Source organism: Adiantum capillus-veneris, chromosome 12 (assembly GCF_014529385.1).
Source record: "Adiantum capillus-veneris isolate H3 chromosome 12, ASM1452938v2, whole genome shotgun sequence".
In the NCBI taxonomy this organism is placed as follows: domain Eukaryota; kingdom Viridiplantae; phylum Streptophyta; class Polypodiopsida; order Polypodiales; family Pteridaceae; genus Adiantum; species Adiantum capillus-veneris.
The window spans coordinates 125,287,547-125,307,703 of record NC_140942.1 but is presented as its reverse complement, the minus strand read 5'-3'; the positions used below and the strand labels follow the sequence as shown (position 1 = coordinate 125,307,703).

The 20,157-nt window shown below is 41.4% G+C and overlaps 1 protein-coding gene across 2 annotated transcripts in view; it reads right to left on the bottom strand.

Moving 5' to 3' along the window:
• LOC147446473 (uncharacterized) overlaps positions 1-20,157 on the bottom strand; it is a 67,057-nt gene that overhangs the window by 22,054 nt on the left and 24,846 nt on the right. The window contains exons 2-6 of one of the 2 annotated variants that reach the window (XM_086526244.1): positions 17,699-17,955; positions 17,242-17,392; positions 17,116-17,148; positions 16,848-17,030; positions 16,715-16,777 (exon numbers count right to left, since the gene is read on the bottom strand). In XM_086526244.1, coding sequence (XP_086382370.1) covers positions 16,715-16,777; positions 16,848-17,030; positions 17,116-17,148; positions 17,242-17,392; positions 17,699-17,751 — 483 coding nt within the window. In that variant the 5' untranslated portion in view covers positions 17,752-17,955. Of the gene's footprint in view, positions 1-16,714; positions 16,778-16,847; positions 17,031-17,115; positions 17,149-17,241; positions 17,393-17,619; positions 17,956-20,157 lie in introns of those variants that run through there. The other variant, XM_086526245.1, reaches the window with a different exon arrangement.

Below are 20,157 nucleotides of genomic sequence, written 5' to 3'. Positions count from 1 at the left end.
AATATATGTTCATGAACAAAAATCTCATCCAATTCTTCTACTTCGGGTTGTTTCTCATCAAGCATATTCTTTGGCACATTACCAACAAAGGGTCTTAGAAGGCTCAACTGAAAAGCATTATGCACTTTCCAACCTTTTGGTAGCTTTAACTTGTAAGCTACATCGCTAATCTTATCCAAAATTTGAAAAGGACCATAATATCACATACTGAACTATGGAAACAAACGTTCTTTGCCTTTTCTTTTCCTTAACATTTTCGTTTCCTTAACTTGGGCTTTTCAAAGGACAAAAGTATCCAATCACCAAGTGAACATACCAGTTCACAATGGTGACAATCAACAACTTTCTTTTGCTTGGCATATGTTATATCCATATTGATGCATGCTTTTCACAGCCCCCTAGGAGCAATCACTTGTACATAACTAGGAGCCAAATTCAAAAGGGAGGGAAAAAAAAAAAAGTAAAAGAGAAACTTGGCTTCACTAAAACTCTAGTTTTTGCTAGGGTTTGTACAAATTCTAAAAATAAAAGCAAAAGTAAAATTAAAAGAGTGGATCCTGTGGCAACGATGCTCGGTGTGCCAAGGAGGGTTCGACAACGGCTAACATAACTTTTATGAGGAAACGAAGGCTATACAATAAAGAAGCTATGGGGAGAGAAATGAAAATGGTTTTATTTATGAGTTTCAAACGGTGAAGTGTTGGAAACCACCATCTGTGTATTTTCTAATAAGTTACTAGTTGTCTACAAGGTATTCTACTAGTATGCATACAAGATGCCCTCGTGACATCATGAAGATAAAGAGCATCTATAGGTGTCCAATTCCATGTGGTGCATAATGAACAAGTTCAAATTGAATTGCATTAGTGGGTCATCTTCCCTTTGGCTCATAAAGAAAAGAAGGAAAAAACAAGCCTATTTCATCATTTCGTCAATAGATTGCTAAAGGAATAGGTACCCTATCATAAGTAGACCCCTTTAAGATCCTCTCCACTCCTTTTCGAATTCGGGAGGGAATCAATTAGAGCCCATAATAGAACCATTTTAATTTTGGATTGTTTTCTATCATCTAGTCTTCTCTCATCTTACCAAGTATACACAAATTTCCTTCATTCCTCACTCTTAATCAACTCTCTCAAGCTTCCATGGCTGCACTTCGACCCCTTCCCTTGCTTGTGAGCATGTACACTAGTTAACTACACACACTATGACTAAAAACATACAAGTATTAAGGACTCGTTATGAATTCCCATTGTCCATCACAAGCCCCACTTTATTTCGTTCAAATCATCGATAAAACCTCAAAAAAAATTAATCTCTTCACCCTTCCCCACCCAAATCTCACTCACCCTCACATATATGCATCAACCTCTCTACTATGCCTCATTTATCACCTCTCTCTACCACCAATGGTGAAATGGAAGCACAATATATTCAAAATGCCCAAAAATAAAGATAAATTTTTGCAAGTGATTGATGAAGAAGTACCATCTCAAGTAGCAAGGTGAAGCTTTTAGGAGGAGTATCTACAAGGTCAAAGTGGTGGCTCTTAAGGCATCTCAATTTGCCCCCCTAGTTTGACTTTGTAATTGTAATTATCCCCAAATGTAATCACGCAAGAGAGACGATATAAAGAAACACAATCTCAGCGATCGGAGAGTCCCTTGACATTGTAGATTGCCATCATTAGGCAGTTTGTGCAACACCAAGCTACCACTAGTGTAGTGATGAAGAGGGTTTTCATTCACCTCTTGTTGTTAGCAATTTTAGTTTTGTGTGTATGTTTTAGTACATGCAATCTCTCCCTTGATAGAATCGTAATGGTTATTCTACTCCACTTATCTTGAAGAGTTTCTAATGTTTAGATTCTTTTCTTATTGGTGTGTGTTTTGTAAACCATAGATGAGTATGTTAAGCGTTGTGGAGGTTTGATTTAGGTCAAGGCATTGTACCTCATTGTCCTTCATCCTTCTCCCTTTCCCTCTTCTACTCTCCAATATACTCTTTTTTCCTCCTCTCTCTCTCTCTCTCTCTCTCTCTCTCTCTCTCTCTCTCTCTCTCTCCCCACATATACATAAGAGAGAGCAAAAGGGAGATAGAGGGAGAAACGAGAACTCTTAGACACGCACACACACACGAGAGAGAGAGAGAGAGAAAGCGAAAGGGAGATTCAAGGAGAAATGAGAGAGAGAGAGAGAGAGAGAGAGAGAGAGAGAGAGAGGGGGGGGGTGGGAGGGAGAGCAGAAAGCAGAAAAAACTAGTGTATTAGAGAGTAGAAGAGGGGAAGAAGGAAGGATGAATGAGTGAAGGGGTGAAGAGACGGATTTTTTTTAGCTTTTATGGCTGATTTGAATAGAACAAAGTGGGGTTTGTGATGAACAATGGTAATTTATAACGAGTCTTTCACACTTGTGTGGTTTTAGTCATAGTGTGTTTAATTGACTAGTGCATATACTCACAAGCAAGAGAAAGGGATGAAGCTAAGCCATGGAAGCTTGAGAGGGTTGATTAAGAGTGAAGAATGAAGAAAATTTGTGCATACTAACTATGTGAGAGCAAGACAATGACTAGGGTAAGATAAGAGAAGAGTAGATGTTAGAAAACAACCCAAAATAGGTGTTTTTTCACTAAAATGGCTCCAACATGGACCCTAGTTGATCCCCCCTCCCCCCTGAATTCTAAGTGTAGGTGGCAAGCAAAAGGTGTGGAGGGGATCCTACGGGGGTCTACTTATGATAGGGTATCTATTCCTTTAGCAACCTATTGACAAAATGATGAAATAGGTTTGTTTTTTCGTTCTTTTGTATATGAGCAAAACGGGAGATGACCCACAACTTATGCAACTCAATTTAGACTAGTTCATTATGCACCACATTGGGTTGGACACCTAAAAATGCTCTTTATCTTCATGATGTCACGAGGGCATCTTGTATGCATACTAGTAGAATACATTATACACAATTAGTAACTTATTAGAAAATACACAAATGGTGGTTCCCAACACTTCACCATTCTACACTCACTCATCCTTTAAATAAAACCATTTTCATTTATCTTCCTATAGCTATTATATTCTCTAGCCTTCGTTCCCCTATAGATGTATTGTTGTCGCCGTTGAAACCCTCCTTGACGTGCCGAGCATCGCTGCCCATAAGATTCACTCTTCCAATTACACTTCTGTTTTTATTTTTAGAGTATGTACAAACCCTAGCAAAATTAGAGTTTTATTGAAGCTCAAGTTTCTCTTTTACTATTTGTTTTGTTTGTTTTTTTCTTTTGAGTTTGACTCCTAGTTATGTGCAGGTGACTACTCCTAGGGAGACTGTGAAAAGCATGCATCATATATCTTACACATACTAGTCTACCTCAAATATCTTGTCCTTAGTGTGTAAAATGGGTGGGACTTTCTTCTCTCCTTTCACTATCTTAAATGGCGCCTTGCCTGTTGATGTATGCATAGTGTTATTGTAAGCATATTCAACCAGTGGTATATGGTGCTTTCAACTTGCCTTATGCTCGGACCCATAGCATTTACGCAGATCAAAGACAGTAGAATTTGCCGCTTCTGAGTGTTTATCTATTTGTAGATGAAACGAAGATGAGAACTTTAGCGTTGTGTCCATGTTCTCAAACAATGCCTTCCAAAAAAGTCTCGTCATACGCGGATCCCTGTTACTCACAATGTGCCCAAGAAAGTGAATGTCTTCCAAAAAGAATTTGCTCTTCTTTGCACTAATGAGTATTAATGAGTAGAACGTTCCTGCGTAGCTCACTCAAAACTACGCTTAAATGATCCCAATGCTCCTCTTCAAACTTTGAAAAGACAATCATGTCATCAAAGAATATACCCACAAAGTTTCTATGTGGTCTAAATATTATGTCCATCATTCTATTAAACATGGCAGAAGCGAATGGCATGACAAGTAAGTCATTAAGACCAAAATGTTGTCCTGTATCTTCTCGCATAATGCAGATTTGATGGTATCCACTTCTTAGATCTATCCTGCTAAACAATGATACTTCCTCAAGGCGATCAAGAATGCCATCTATCCTCGGTATAGGGAACCTATATTTGATGGTATTCTTATTCAAAGCACGGTAGTCGATGCATATGCGCCATGAACCATCCTTCTTTTGCACTACGGGTACAGGCGAACAACAAGGGAATGAACTGGGCTAGATCAACCCCTTCTCTAAAAGCTCGTTGTCTTGACTCATAATCTCTTTTTGTTGGGTTGCAATAACCCTGTATGGTGGCCTATTCAGCGGACTAGAACTTAGCACAAGATCTATGCTATGATCCTCATGTCTCTCAACAGGTAACTCCCCTAGCAAAGAGTTTTCAAGAAAACATCATTGAAACCACTTAGAAAAGTTGTCCTATCTTTATCTAAAGTAGACAAATTAGATACAACTTCATGTACTTCTTTTGCAAAGATCAAAGACGTAGAAAGATGATACTTTATTATATATGAAATAGCAGAAGCAAAAACAATTGAAGCAGACTCGTCTTAAAGCTTAACATCAAGGCCATGAGTCTTTCCTCTATGCAACACCATGGGATACCCAATAACACATTTCAACCCTCAAGTGGCATAATATGAATCAACATAACTCTAAATGTGCCGACGAAGCAAAATGGGAGTAGCACGCTCTCAATGACCTAGACATGCGAAACCTGCTTTGCCCTTCATACCCATCTCCACTGCTCGAATGCGTAACTTTGATGCCAATTCTGATGATATGAAATTTGCACGGGCTCTTGGATCAAAGAAAACCAACATTGTTTGGTCCCTAGCTTTGCCCCAAGCTCTGCACAATTCCGTGGCATCTGCGTTTGGCTGATCACCAATTAAATCTGGGACAAGTCTTGCACTCGGCTTTAGCATTTTGCCTTTATGCTCTAACTTGTCATTCTTATCCTATGACTTCATTTGTGGGCATTCACTTGTAAAATGTCCCTCTTGTTCACAAATGTAGCATTTCTTGGCTTCTCTTAGAGATTTCCTTTCTTCCAAAGATTTGCCAAAAAAGTGTCTTTTCTGTTCTTGTTCTCACCCAAAAGAAGGTTTGAATTGCTTCTTGGACTTGTCAGCTACATCAGTGGAGGGTTTCTCTGAGAAGGCTTTGTTGCAATATTGCCCTTGGCTGAAAATTGTTTGCCCTAGGACTCTCTCTCTTATTGCCCTTAAATCTATAGGAATTTCCTTTCGACAAATTATTCGCCACTATCACATTTTCAATCAACTGCGCCATATTTGTGACCTTAGTCTTTGTACAATAGTCCCTCATTTCCTTGGGCAATCCACAACATTACTTCTCAATCTGTTCTAACAATGGCAAAAACCTGTAGGAGCTTACTGGCAACAGTGCGGCCAGGACTATTTATTGTACTCTTCAAGGTTCGCATAGTTTGTCGCATTTAACTTGTGCCATGTTGTCATAACATCCACTTCTGAAGTGTTTGTAAGCCACACAAGTGCGAAAAGCTGCTTGAACTAGACCCATATTGCAGGTACTTGACCCTAGTTCAACACGCGGTCCACCACCGAAGCGCATTTCCTTTCAAGAAAGTGGCAGCCTTGCGTATCTTCTTAGATTCTGTGAAGTTTCCTTCTGCATGAGCTGCATCAAATTGTTGTATGAAGGTCAAAGCCTTCAAGTGATCCTCTGTTCCTTGAAAGTTTCAATTTTCACTGCTTGCCCAACCTTCCTTGTAATCGTTACTTTGACTCAAAGGAGTCAAATTGTCATAAACAGGCACCCTTAAGAGTGGTGCTCTAGAATTGACCATTTTGGCACTCAGATCACCTGTTTTACCTGTCATCTACATTTTGGGATTATGGCTATGAAAAAACAGCAATACCAAAGCGTGTTCCAAGCATTCGAAAATGGCCTTAGGCACCCTGAAAACCTAGTTGGACACCTATGTTTCCATACATAGAGTTAACCATGCCTGGTTGCATTGTCCCAACGCATTCCCTGGCATATAACCTTGCAAACTTGTGGAAGGTCTAGCCATAGCTTGAAACACTCAACCACCTTGACAATAACATAGGTGTGTGTGTGCACTTCCGTCAAACAACTATCAGCGTGAGACAAACCAGAACTTAGAACCAAACATAAAAGGACAGTCTTACCACTTATATATGTGGCAGTGTGCCAGTGTCTATAACCCGTAAAAAAGTTTGGCCTGACAATAACTGACAAATGAGAGGCTAAAACAAGGCTTGGACATTGATATTGACAACATACCAAATTTAAAATAAACCTATGACACTTAACATAGAAAAATACTTTTTGTATGTTGTGTTGTTGATGGATCAAGTGCTCGGAGAAAATCTTCTTTGAAAGCAGTCTGTAGTTGCATCTTGTAGACATAGCAGTATCTGTTCCAAAAATCTTACAATACTTCATAAATTTTTTGCATCGAGTAGCCCTTGATTTTCATCTACCAAGGATATAAGCCGAGATGTGTAGAGGTGAATATCATATCCCCTTCTTTACCTTCAATCGGTTGTGCGAGCGCAATGAACTGCAGCGTTTTGATAAACTCCTTATCGAGAAATGAATCATAGCAAAATGTAGATCAAGTTGGTGATATCAAACTCAGAAGATTTGAAAGATTTGAATTTGCTTAGGCCAAAGAAAGGCCGAAGAAACACTTGCTTTGTGTGACTGCCCACTTGCTTGAAGAATTTATATTTAGTCTGGTTTCCTTCAAACAATGAATTACACCTTGGAGGCTTTTACTACTCACGATGTTTAAGAGGCTTCGCTTGCTGAGATACTGCCAAGCTACCACATTTTGATATGCTCCGACAAAGGACTGTTCCAAGGCAGCGTTGTGAGATGCTATCGACTGCAGTCCAAGGGCGTTTCGAAAAGCACTTAATGGCCAACACTGCAAAGCAACGTTTTGAAACGCTTTGCCTTCCTGTCACAAGGCGGGCACCACGTGCCAATAGAAAAGAACAGACTGAACAACTTTTAGCACTTCAATAGCAACTGAACTGAAAGAGAGAGACGACACGCGACACAGAGTGGCGAAATTCCACCCGAGAGTATTGACCCCAAACCTTGGCGCCCCTTTTGGTATTTCTTTATATTGCATCAACTCAGTACAAGCCAGTAGTCCAGACTCTGCACCTTGTCCAGGAAGCATGCCAGAGAATGAGCCCTAACCTCATGTTTAAAGGCCCTTGGCCTAAAAATCAATTACAATGAAAAGCCTTCAAAACTCAAAAGCTCCTGGTCCAAAAAGCAATGCCAAAAGCTGCCAGCTTTTTGTAAATTGCGTTGGTGTCCGTACAGCAGGCCACGTGTCAGCCCGCCACGTCAGCAAATCAGGGTTAGGGTTTCTGATTTTAGGGTTAGGGTTTCAAAATTAGGGTTTTGGATAAAATTAGGATTTTGGGCAGAATTAGGGTTTCTGATTTTAGGGTTAGGGTTTCAACAAAATTAGGGTTTCGGGTAAAATTAGGGTTTTTTATTTTAGGGGTAGGGTTTCAGCAGAATTAGGGTTTCGACACGTCAACAGTTTGTTACATCTCCCCTTCTTGAAAGAGAGTAATCGTCCGCGATTACAGCATATCTGCAAAACAACTCAAGTTAGCTCAAAAATTTCCGAGGGTCATTCTGAGGGACAATTAGTTTGCTCTTTTTATTAAGGAGTTAGCTTCTCCTTTTTGCTCTTTTGATCAAGGAGTTAGCTTCTCCTTTCGGCTGTTTTGATCAAGGAGTTAGCTTCTCCCTTCGTCCAGATCGGAACTCTTGATATTCCGGCGTAGTAAAATTAGCCATCAAACCCAGACCGTACTGATCTTCCACGAGTGTCTTGATGCATTAAAATTACATACCCAGACAATCTCATCCATTTAGGAATATTCAATGGTTGGCACATCACAATGCAACACAAATGCTTACATATGCATGTTACAAGACATAGAAACATAAAGCCACCGATGAACACTCCGCCCGTATAACCTAACAAGGTCCGGGCCGGGAGATATTCAACGACTCCCTCATCACTCCTCCCGCATAACCTAAAAGGTCCGGGTTGGGAGATATAGAGGCCTTTTACAACCAAACACCCCCCAAACCGCAGCCTGCGTCGTTTGGAGGTGCTGAGAGTAACCACTGCTCAGACTTCTCAATACTCCTCCCGCGTAACCATCCAGGTCCGGGCCATGAGTAACAACAACAATACTCCCCGCGTAAATAACCACAAGGGTCCGGGCAATGAGTAAAAACAGCACTTTTCAACCATTCAATACTCCCCCCGCAAATAACCACAAGGGTCTGGGCCATGAGTAAAAACATCACTTTTCAATCATTCAATACTCCCTCCGCAAATAACCACAAGGGTCCAGGCCATGAGTATGAACAAGCATTCTCAAACGTAATTTCTCACTACTCCACCCGGAAGTAAAATCACCAATCATTGAAACCAATATTAAAACCAGAGTCAAACAATTCAAATCGGCACCAAGACGGGTTCAAAACAGATACCATCCATTTCAAACAAATTCCAAACAAGATCAAAAGAACTCAAACTTAAAAAGCAATCTCGACATCAGTCGACCTCGAAAAGTCGACTAAATTTCTATCCTGAAACCTGCACCAAAAATTAGAGTTAGGTTTCTTGCATAAGGTTGTAGAGAACCACAGCATGGTCCATCAGCTCTGGCGGCGATGGTAGTCCCAAGATAGCAATTGCACCTAGCCACCAAGGTTATCAACTCGAGAAGAGACATCTACTGAGAGATGTCAAGAAATTTCAAGATATAATCTGCTAGGGTTTTCATGGAAAGCATTTCAAGATACCCCACTCTGCCAAAAGTTGCACTTCGAAGGAAGATGTATTCGGGCAAAAATTTTCTTGAAAGCTTTCCAAGTGCTTGGAAGTGTGCGGCTTGGTAGCTATAGAAATCAACATCTGCATGGCACTGCTTCTGAGAAAAACAGTGACTCGAAACAAATATGGATCCTTCTCTTGTAAGTGATCTTTATGGCTTATGCCCTATAAGACATGAGCGGTGAAGACGGGAGCGCGCCCGATGCGCGATGAAGTAAGGGTGGGAGTGGCTAATAAGTCCAGGTTGGAGGGCGAAAATCTCTCCAATAAAAGTCCATCAATAGCTCTGTCTGCTCTTTTGTAGGACCGGTATGCTTTCAAAAAAGCACACGCCTGATGCTCTGATACCACTGTCACAAGGCGGACACCACGTGCCAATAGAAAAGAACAGACTGAACAACTTTTAGCACTTCAATAACAACTGAACTGAAAGAGAGACACGATACGCGACACGGAGTGGCGGAATTCCACCCCAGAGAGTATTCGCCCCAAACCTTGGCGCCCCTTTTGGTATTTCTTTATATTGCATCAACTCAGTACAAGCCGGTACTCCAGACTCTGCACCTTCTCCACGAAGCATGCCAGAGAATGAGCCCTAACCTCATATTTAAAGGCCCTTGGCCTAAAAAGCAATTACAGTGAAAAGCCTTCAAAACTCAAAAGCTCCTCGTCCAAAAAGCAATGCCAAAAGTTACCAGCTTTTCATAAATCGCGTTGGTGACCGTACAGCAGGCCACGTGTCAGCCCGCCACGTGAGCAAATCAGGGTTAGGGTTTCTGATTTTAGAATTAGGGTTTCGTGCAAAATTAGGGTTTTTTATTTTAGGGTTAGGGTTTGAACAGAATTAGGGTTTTGGGCAAAATTAGGGTTTTTGATTTTAGGGTTAGGGTTTCAGCAAAATTAGCGTTTCGGACAGAATTAAGGTTTCTAATTTTAGGGTTAGAGTTTCAGCAAAATTAGGGTTTCGAAATGTCAACAGTTTGTTAGACTTCCTGCCGGCTTGAGAGCCTGATGCTCTGATACCAGATGATGGGAGTCGAGGCTATGGTGGGTGCAGTCGGTGAGGTGCCATGGCTAGGAGAAGAGCAGAACGAGAGAGAGAGAGAGAGAGAGAGAGAGAGAGAGAGAATTCAACACAGAGGAAAACAAACAACACACGCTATGCTTGATATTATTTTTTTGTGTAAACAACCTTACAATATATAAAGCCAAACTTGCCATGAGGCCTGTTCCTACGGGTTTGACACTTGACACACTGGGCTTGCATACCCAACAGACCAATTGCTGAAAAATTTCCATGAAGCTAAGTAGTTGAGCTTTGAACAACCTGTCCTCTTCTTGAAGGGTTGTAGAAACTTTCTCTATGCCATGTGAGGAAGATCCCTCTTCAAGTAACTAGTCTCTCTTCTATGCCATAATGATATGCTTTGTGTTGCTCTCACCACTAACAATCCACACTGCACTCTTTGAAGAAAAAATGACTATCCCGTCGATGGAACCATATAACCGGTTAGGACACAGTAGAGGGTCGTACTAATTCAATTACCTATTATTTCACGCAGAGGATTGAGAAGAAGAGAGAACACAGATGCATCCAAATCTTTGTAGGTCAAAAGTACAAGTTTAGGACGGATTCCCTTGCATTTTAGAAGCTTTCCGATGAGTTGTAGTAAATTTCAACATGTTGTAATTTCCTGTTTTGGTCACTAACAGATGCCCAAACTCTTGTATACCCAGGCCAAGGCTTCCCCAAAGCTTCCCAGGTGTTATCATGCAGTTTCAATGCAAAACCCTAAACCTACAAATAAACGCAAAAAGCTGAAATCTCTTGTTTTGGATTGTTTTGAGCAAAGCAAACACGTCTATGAGTATCTTAAGAACTCTCGCATGCAATGGAACACTTCCCTTTGTTTTGGACGAGTTTTCGCATGAGAAAACTCTCCTATTTCGCAATGTATCGTGATAAAACTGTGTGTACCTGTGGGGATTAGCAATTAGCTAATCTAGTTTTTGTTCAGATGGTTCTTGCCTTGGCAAACGCACATAAAATCCACAAGACTGCAGATAGTCATCTATGGAGCCCAACTGGTGGGGTAGTACCAAATACGTAAGGGAGGGAGAGATGTACGAGAGCGGAATCATGCTATACGAGACAAGGGAGAAGGAAAGCTTTGCATTGAAGCTGTGCACCTAAAAATCCACTCACAAAAGAAAAAAAAAATCAGCCCCCACCCTCTTTTGGGCGCCCCCAAGGTGGGAAAGAGCTTTTGGAGAGTGTGTTGTTTTGTCCAACAGGTTGATCTCCTACTTACATGTATCCACTATGTCCCTTGTGGTTCAATTTCCTAACCCCTCCCAGCTTATAAGGTTGTCAAGAACTTGCCGCGTGGCCCAAATTCCATTTAGGCGCACACATGCTTCCATACTCATTAGAATTTAGTGCTGACTGTCCTCGATTCCGGATGTGAGAAACCCATTTGGCTACAGCCATTTCACACTGGCCATGCAATGTCCACTTGCACCTTTTCAAGGGTTTCGAGGAAAACAAGCAAAAATAAAATAAATAGAAATATGTAATACATATTTAAAAAAGCCAACAGTAAAAATACACCTCCTAGTGACAACAAGTATCTACCATTGGTGGAGTTATCTTACAATAACACTAGCCACATGTCTACTTTGAAGCCACCTTTTGTGATAGTTGGGTGGCAAGAAGGTACCGCCTATCTTCTGTAGCAAGAACAAGATCTTTCAGACAGATCACTTTGTTGAGGATTTAGCAACATCTTTTGCTGAGGTTAAGGAGGCTTTGCAAAAGTCTTAAGATAGGCATAAGAGAGCAGCGGATAAGCACCAACATGACTTGCCGTTGAAGGAAGGAGTTTGGGTGCTTCTCAAGTTTAAGCAAGGCAGATTGCAAAAAATGAAGGGAAAGGAGAGGCTTCGCCCAAAACTCAATATGTGATACTATGGACCTTCACATAGCTCAAAGAAGATCAACGGCGTATCCTTCATATTGAAATTGCCAAATCACAATGCTTTTTATGTGAGTCTTCTACAACCTTTCAAGGGACAAGTGCCAAAGGATTTGGAGCTCAAGAGTAGCCAAAGATAGAAGAGAAAGAAGAATCCTTCAACTTGAGCACATCCTAGCACACAAGGAAAGGAAAGTGAATGGTCTAGAAATAATTAGTTAAGTCCAGGATCTATCGTGCACAAATACTCCTCTGTTGTTACAGCTTTACCTTGAGGCTTTTGGATTGCCAAAGACCGCCAAGATTGCAAGCCAATTCAGCCGTTAAAAGAGCCTCGTGTAGTATGTGGTACACAAGAGGGGAGCCACTCTACTCACTTGTCATAGATCGACACATTGAGATAAAAATTAACCAATTTTTTTGGGGCACTGAGCTGATGGTACTTTGCATGATGACTACTATTTAGTGCTATATATGTACATATGATATGATTTGATGTGAAACGATTGTTGCAAGAAAGATGTTTACTCTTTCAAATTGTAATTTTTGATTGCGTATGTGAGATAGAATGTCTGCACCATTTTATCATTGTTTACTAGCGAGGGGATACTAATGATTCTAGTGCATCCAGACATTCGTCAAGAGGTCAGTGACACCTAGATAAGATGGTTAGAAAGCTGCATATGAAGTCCAATGAGGACCAAGATGTAAATGTGACTAATGATGTTGTTTGAAATCTAGTGTCCATTAGGATATGTGCCAGTGCATGCTTAGAGAATGTACCGTCTTGTAGGGATGGTTAGTGGCATTTTTGCATGCAGCGAGTGTCTACGAGGTGTCTACTGAATCTTGGTTTTATGTATGTCATGTAGGCATAATCGAGGACCCCAATGACCCTTCTGAGCAATCATAGCATGCTCTCACACATCATGCTTTCCAATTCCGCCCAATACATGACCACGAATACGCATTCCACTCTTCTAGCTTAATGTTTTTGGTTGCACGATTGCACCATATACAATCTCGTATGCAAAGAGGGTTATGCAGGGGTTTTAAGTGATCTAATGGAACAATCCAGACATGGAGGTCGGCAAAGAGGCCCACAATGGTGCCGGCAAAGAATCCGCTACGTTTCCTAGTCTATAAATTGGCTCTAAATTGTAGTAAATGTCCATGTGGCACATTGAGCCTATGTGCGCACGACATTAAATTGGGAGCAGCAATGCTGTCTCCTAAAGGAAATTCACTAGTAAGAATAAGAAAGGTTGAGTCGCAGAAAAAGACTTATGAAAACTTAGTGGTGGCTGCAAGTTTTTCAACAGCGAGGGTGAACAAGCTTCCATGCTTCTCCACATAGTGTCACAAATTGCTGACGTGTCAAGTCACTCAAGACCCTAGCCAACCTGCAGATCCTGGCCGAGGGGCCTAAACCCTAGCAAAAGCTCAAGAAGTCCTCACCAACTTACAGATTCTTGCTGAGTGGCCTATGGGTTAAGATTAAAATCCTAACCCCCAACAACTTATGGAACTCCGGTCGATAGGGCATAAAATAAAGAAGGCACACACTCACACAATAAGTTGTATAAATATTAAAGGCTCATGACGTGGCATGCTATACGGACGTCCGCGTTTTGCATTAACATGATGACGTGGTACTTGTACGGATTTCCGTGATTTATGTTGGCCGCCTTGGGTGCTAGCGCTTTTCGGACCAGATGCTTTTAGACTCGATGCTTTTCATGTAAATTGCTTTTGGCCAAGGGCCTTTGAATATGAACTAAGGGCTCACTCTCTAGCATTCTACCTACAAGAGATGCAGAGCAGAGCATCAAGTGTTGTACTGTGTTGAAGCAATATAAAGAAATACCGAAAGGGGTGCCACTGTTTAAGGCCAGTGCACTCTGGGTGTGGAACTACGCCAGTCCATGTCTCATTTCTCAGTTGTCTTCAAGGGTCTAAAGTCTGTTCAATCTATTCTTTTCCGTTGGCATGTGTGCCATCCTGTAATAGTGGTATCAGAGCTTCAGTCATATGCTTTTCTAAAAGAATATTAATCCTTCCAAGAATTGACAAAGCGAGATACAATCAATTTTATAATTGCATTGTACTTAGATACTTTTTGACCTTTGATTGAAAATATTGTTTGGAATTCATTTGAAATGGATTTCGTATGTTTTAAACTTGCCTTGCTGCCGATTTGAGATTGCTCGATTTTGATTTTGATACCGGATTCAATACTCTTGGACAATTGTTAGATACTCATGGCTATGCCTTTCTCGGGAGGAGTATTGAAGAGACTAATTGATGTTTGATAGGGTCTGAATATACTCATGGCCCGAACCTTGTTGGTTATTTGCGGGGAGAGTATTCAATGATTGAAAAGAGGGGTTTTTACTCATGGCCTGGACTTTCTTGGTTATTTGCGAGAGGAGTATTGAAAATAAAGTTGGATACAGCCTGAGAAATGGGACCTCCAAGCGACGCAGGTTGTGGTCTAGGGAGCGTTTGGTTGTATATATCTCATGGCCCAGAACTTTTTAGGTTATTTGTGGGAGGAGTGATGAGAAAGTCGTTAAGTTGCTCATGGCCCGAACCTGGATGGTTATTTGTGGAGGGAGTGTTCATCGGCGGCTGTATGTTTCTGTGTCTTGTAACATGCATTGTGCCATCCTACTTGAGTGAGATTGCCTAGCTATGCAACTTTTGCGCATCGAGACACCCGTTACAGATCAGTGTAGTCTGGATGTGATGGCTAATTTTACTACACCAGAATATCAAGAGCTCCGACATGGATTGAGAAACGAAATGACCCTCGGATATTATTTTTATCTAACTTGAGTCTTTTTGCAGATATAATCGCGGACGATTACTATTCTTTCAAGAAGGGGGGACACATAAAGGCTGATGACGTGGCAGGCTGCACGGACGTCCGCGTCTTGCGTTGACATGATGACGTGGTAGCTATACAGATTTCCAAGATTTACGTTGGCCGCCATGGGTGCTAGCTTTTGGGACCAAATGCTTTTAGACTTGATGCTTTTCATGTAAACTGCTTTTGGATGTTGCAGAGCAGAGCCTCAAGTGTTGTACCGTGTTGAAGCAATATAAAGAAATACCAAAAGGGGCACCATAGTTTGGGGCCAGTGCAATATGGGGGTGGAACTACGCCACTCCATGTCTCATGTGAAGTGTCTCTCTTTCAGTTCAGTTGTTTTGACGCGTCTAAAGTCTGTTCAATATGTTCTTTTCCGTTGGCACATGGTGCCGTCCCATTACAAGAGGTTGAGTAAGAATGGTTCAATGTGGGGCACACTTCTGAAAAGTTTTGAGTCACCAAAGGTGAGTAAACAGATAAAGTTCATCTTTTTTCATTTGCAATGAAGTTGGGAAAGAGGTTGAGAAGTACCGTTAAGAATTAAGAGTTCAAAGAAGCTAGAATATGGCATTAAAAAAGCACAAAGTTTAAGGTAATGAGATGTTGAATCGACTCGAGACAAATCAGCAAGATACGATATGCAGAAGAGACTCCAGGGGTCTGGCACAAATTTCATTGAAGAATATCAGGCTTGTTAAGAGAGAAACAAGTAGAGCTCATCAATTTACGTATCAACCACAAAAGTTAAGTTTCAAGAGGAGGAGGAAATTTCAGAGTTAAAGAGCCATGGAATGCAGAGAGGATGTAGTTGCATGCAAGAAAGTCATCGGCATCATTAGAGAACTATACTACTTAGTCACAAACCGTGGTGGATGAGGAGCTACCAGTTTTGTGTGAAAAAAATATGGCTTTCCAAGTGAACAATCAAACAATTGGCGTACTCACACCAATTAAAAATAGGTGCTTGTAGGTAAAGAAGTGGATGTGCAGGGTGTCTTGATATCAGAGCCTGACCTGAATGTTATGAGAGCGGAGTTGACAAGCAAGGTGAAGATGTTTTGGATAGGGTTTGGATTGAGCAGGTGATTGCAAACCCTACCATTCTCCGAAGGAGGGAGTCTTCTCTGAAAGAAATGTAATAAAGTTGCAACAAGGGTTGTAAAAATTAAATGCAGCAAGTAAAGAGAGTGGTGAAGAGGGGTCAGAGTCTATGACTCCAATGGCAGATATTCATTGAAAGAAAATCATTTTTTCTAATTGAGACCGAGGAAAGCAGTGGGTAAGAGCTCACTGATGTCAGTCGAGCAAGAGTTGCAAAAGAAATAGTGGAAGAGGAGAAGAAGAATCGGGAGAGGGATCAGAAATCCGATCTCTTAGGATCGAATGGACCATGGACCTTAAGTGATGCTGACAGATTCAGGACCTATGTGAATGTTGAGGGAGTTGAGAGCAAGCACTAGGAGACGTTTCTAGTTGTCGATGTCTAGCCTTTGAGCCATGATACACATGTACTTTTCACTGAGGTTATAACACAATCACTTGCACAAACACACACAACCAACCCCCCCCCCCCCCCACCCACCCCCCCGCCCGGCACCGGGCGCCTTTTATCCTTATTTCATTTTTCCTTTCTTATTTCTTTCGCATAAATCAAAAGCCAGAGCCTCTCTAAATAAACAACTCTTCCTGACGTCACTTCCCAGTTTGATAGACTAGAGGGAAAGGAACTGAAGTCACTTAATGATCGAGCTCAATCAGGGCATTTTTCTTATTCCTTCTAGACATGGACCATTTGAACATTTCTGCAAAAATCCTCAATATTATTACTCATGTCAGGGAGAAACTCCAAGCTGCACAAGGACTCTGGATTATCCTTTCAGCTTGAATTTGACCATGATTCTTAATCATAGCTTGCTCAGAAAATTCCACCCTAACACATAACTATCTGCTTAGTCAACACAATGTGAAATTAGTACAATTAGCCAAAAAAGATACAAGCTTTCTAACCTCAAAATCTTCATCAATAAAAGCAATTTTTGCCCCAACATCCTTTCCCTGCTGGATTGCAAGCTGCAAAACACTAATGTTTGCTTTAAGTCCATGTATTAGAACAGGAGCTCATCAGAATGTACCTTCTTACCCTTGTCTCTTCTCCAGGCTTGAGACCAGTGCACGCAAGGTCCACATGCATGTTGCGAATAACAGAGGTAATGAGCTTTTGGCCAAAGCTCCCTTTGATCGCCAAGAAATCCCTCAATCTTAACTTTTCAGGTTTCTCCTGGCCAGCCATTAGTCGTTTGGCTCTCCCCTCACAGAGTTCCACCTACAAAAAAACCAATATAGTATCATGCATGCAATCACACAAACATGTGCCTGTTGCAATCTCCAAATGAAGGTCAAGGCATTACCGCAACCACATGTGGTTTAACGTCTTTGATCAGCTGGGGCCCAAAAAGGCCAATGTTACAATTCAAAAATGTGAGTTAAATGAAAAGAAATAAACAGAAGTAGAAAAGGAAAAGGTTGAGTCTCACATTTTGAACAATCTCTGCACTTTTTAGAGTAACATGGTCGACACCCATAAGAAACAGCTCAGCCCTTGTACTCGAGTTATACAAGTACAATGCTGGCCGGATGTTAATGGAATAGTAGCGGCAAGGATTCAAGAACGCATCGGTAATGTTTCTGCCAAACAACCAGCGTCAAAAGTTTCACAATAACCTCAACAAAACAACTGTAACACTTCATAGACCATGAAATATCAATGCTTGCTCACAGACACCTTTCTGTTACTTTACACTTCTGTTCCAAAATTGTCCAGTTCTGTCTTTCTTTTTTTAAATGCATATAAAGCACAGAACAAATAAATAGCTGTAACAGCAGATTTAAAATATTGATGAAGCAAAGTCTACCTTTACACACATAAAACATAGATAAGCCATTTTGCAACAGATTCGATTCTTTTTCAGTTTGAGGTTGAAAAATCAAAACCTTGCATTCGGCAAGCCCACCAATCGCAATTGGCCAACACCTGCTCTCCACATGGCAATAGGGTTAAACTGCTTCCACTTAACCTGCTCTGCAGAGGGTCGAAGAAACAAAAACTTCGGTAGGGAGTGATAGCTACTTTAAGTGCACACCCACGTTGCACCCAATTACTAACTAACTAGAGACCCTTCAAAGATGTCTGAAATATGATTGTCAGCATCAACCACCCAGCCCTTCAGCTTTGATCACTAAGCCTGAGTCTGTATCATAGTAAGAGAGAGCAAGTTCAGTACATAGTATGTCTTAAGAATCCAAACATGTGTATCGTCTTAAAGCAGACAATTTATGTAAAGGGATCACAAACATATCCAGGCAAAGGCAGTGCAAAATTCTCTGAACATATGCAATGCTCAAATAATGCAAGGGCATGCAAGGCCACTGTCTCACCAATGGTAGCCAATGTAACTATTTGACTTCAGTTAAATCAATGAAAAATAATTTCATATATTTTAATGTTGTGCACATATAATTTATTTTGGATCCTAAAAGACTTGTAAACAGGAAAATCCCTGGTGCACTATTTATGGAATTTTCCCTGTTCAGGACAAGAAAGTAGTAGATAAGTAGCCAGACACCGTGTAGAGGACACAAGTACAAGCACATCTGTGAAGTTGGCTTCTCATGACGGCAGAATGAATTACTCTATTATTAATTGTCGATACCTAATGGCACCCGAAAGTTGCCAGCACAGTTAAATTAATGGTTTCTCATACTGATAGACTATTGCCAGTGAAGAACGGGTATTTCTCGCTTGGAAAACGCTCTGTAAATTATGTTGATAGTTTATTTTTGAGGGGGAGGGGGGCGTGTGTGTGTGTGTGTGTGTGTGTGGGGGGGGGGGGGGGGGGGGGGGGATTAACCCCAAGGTGTTAAAAACCTTAAAAAGTAATGGTCACGTAAGTGTGAAAGTGGCCAAAGGCCCTTAATATACAGAAACGTAAAATGAGCCTCCAGCACTCCTTGCCATCTTGAGCCAATCTCTTGCTACTTATTGGAAGCGCCCCATCTTCTAAGATGGTTGGCAGAGGTTGCTACAAAGAGCAACACTCCCACCGAAAGGGACATACACTCTCCCTCTCTCACGCACAAGCTTGAGAGAGCTTCAGGCAAAAGAGAAGCAACCTGTGTGTGCTCTCCTCGTGTGAGCACACTCAGACAGGCCCCCTCTCTGATGAATCTCCACATCCAAACATGAAGAATCATCACAAAAGGAAGCTGAATTTCATTCATTTCATAGAAGAAGATGGCTGTCCAAGAAAATTTCAGCCCTTCAAATCCTTCTACCAACACAAATTCAGCAAAGGAGACTATTGCCATGCATACACAATCAACTACGCAACGGAAGTAGCATAGCAGTCTACCAGTGCTTTTCGGATACAAATCAGCCCATTGAAGTGTGGGTGAGAGAAAATTCAGCCTGTGCTATGTCAAAATTAAATGTTTTGAAGATTCATTAGGAACTTCCAAAGGGAATTGAAGCTCACACAGCCGGAGGGACTTCCAGCCATAGCGTCCTTAATGAAATTTCAGCAGAGAGGATCTCACTATCCTCTCAAAAAGTGAATATGGTCTATTACTGCATAGATTTCTATGTCTATGGAGGAGGCAAAGGACTAAGACTAAGACTCATGACAGAGGAGAGAGCAGTAATATTGTCACAAAGTGATGATGTGGCTCACACGACTGGAAAGAACTAGCCAAGAGGACAAGAGGAACTGAATCCAGAAGATAAGCCGAGAGGCCTAAGAGGTTAGGGATTAAAATCCTAACCCCTACCGACTTATGGAGCACAGGTCGAGGGGCCTAAAACCAAAAACTAAAAAGCTTGAACCCTGAGGCTGATTTTCGTAAATTGCGCCGACATGCTGATGCGGCAGGCTGTACAGATTTCCTCGTTTTGCTATGGCAGTTTTGGCAGCTTTTCACCGTAGGCTTGTGAGGGCAGATGATTTTGGGTACAAGAGCTTTTAGAACTGATTCTTTTGGGGCTTTGCTTTTGGGTATCCCTTGTACGTTCACAGGTGCCTTAGGGCCACTTCTCAGAGAGGATCTAGACACAGAGTCTCGGAGAGAGTTGGACTCTCGGGAGTTGTACCTTGGCGAAGTAATAATAAAGAAATACCAAACGGGAAACTAGTCTTTCGGGCCAGTGCATCCAAGGACGGAACCCCGCCGTTCCATGTCGTCTCTCTCTCTCTCTCTCTCTCTCTCTCTCTCTCTCTCTCTCTCTCCAAGTTCAATGATTTTGCAGTTTTTGTTCGTGTGTTGCTATTGATTTCTCGCTTGGAGTGTCCAAATCCCTAATGATGGTATCACAACTCAAAACCATTCTTCTTCTACAGATGAACCAATCCTTTTTAGAGCACACATGGGTTCTCGCGAAGAATCAGACAAAGATTACA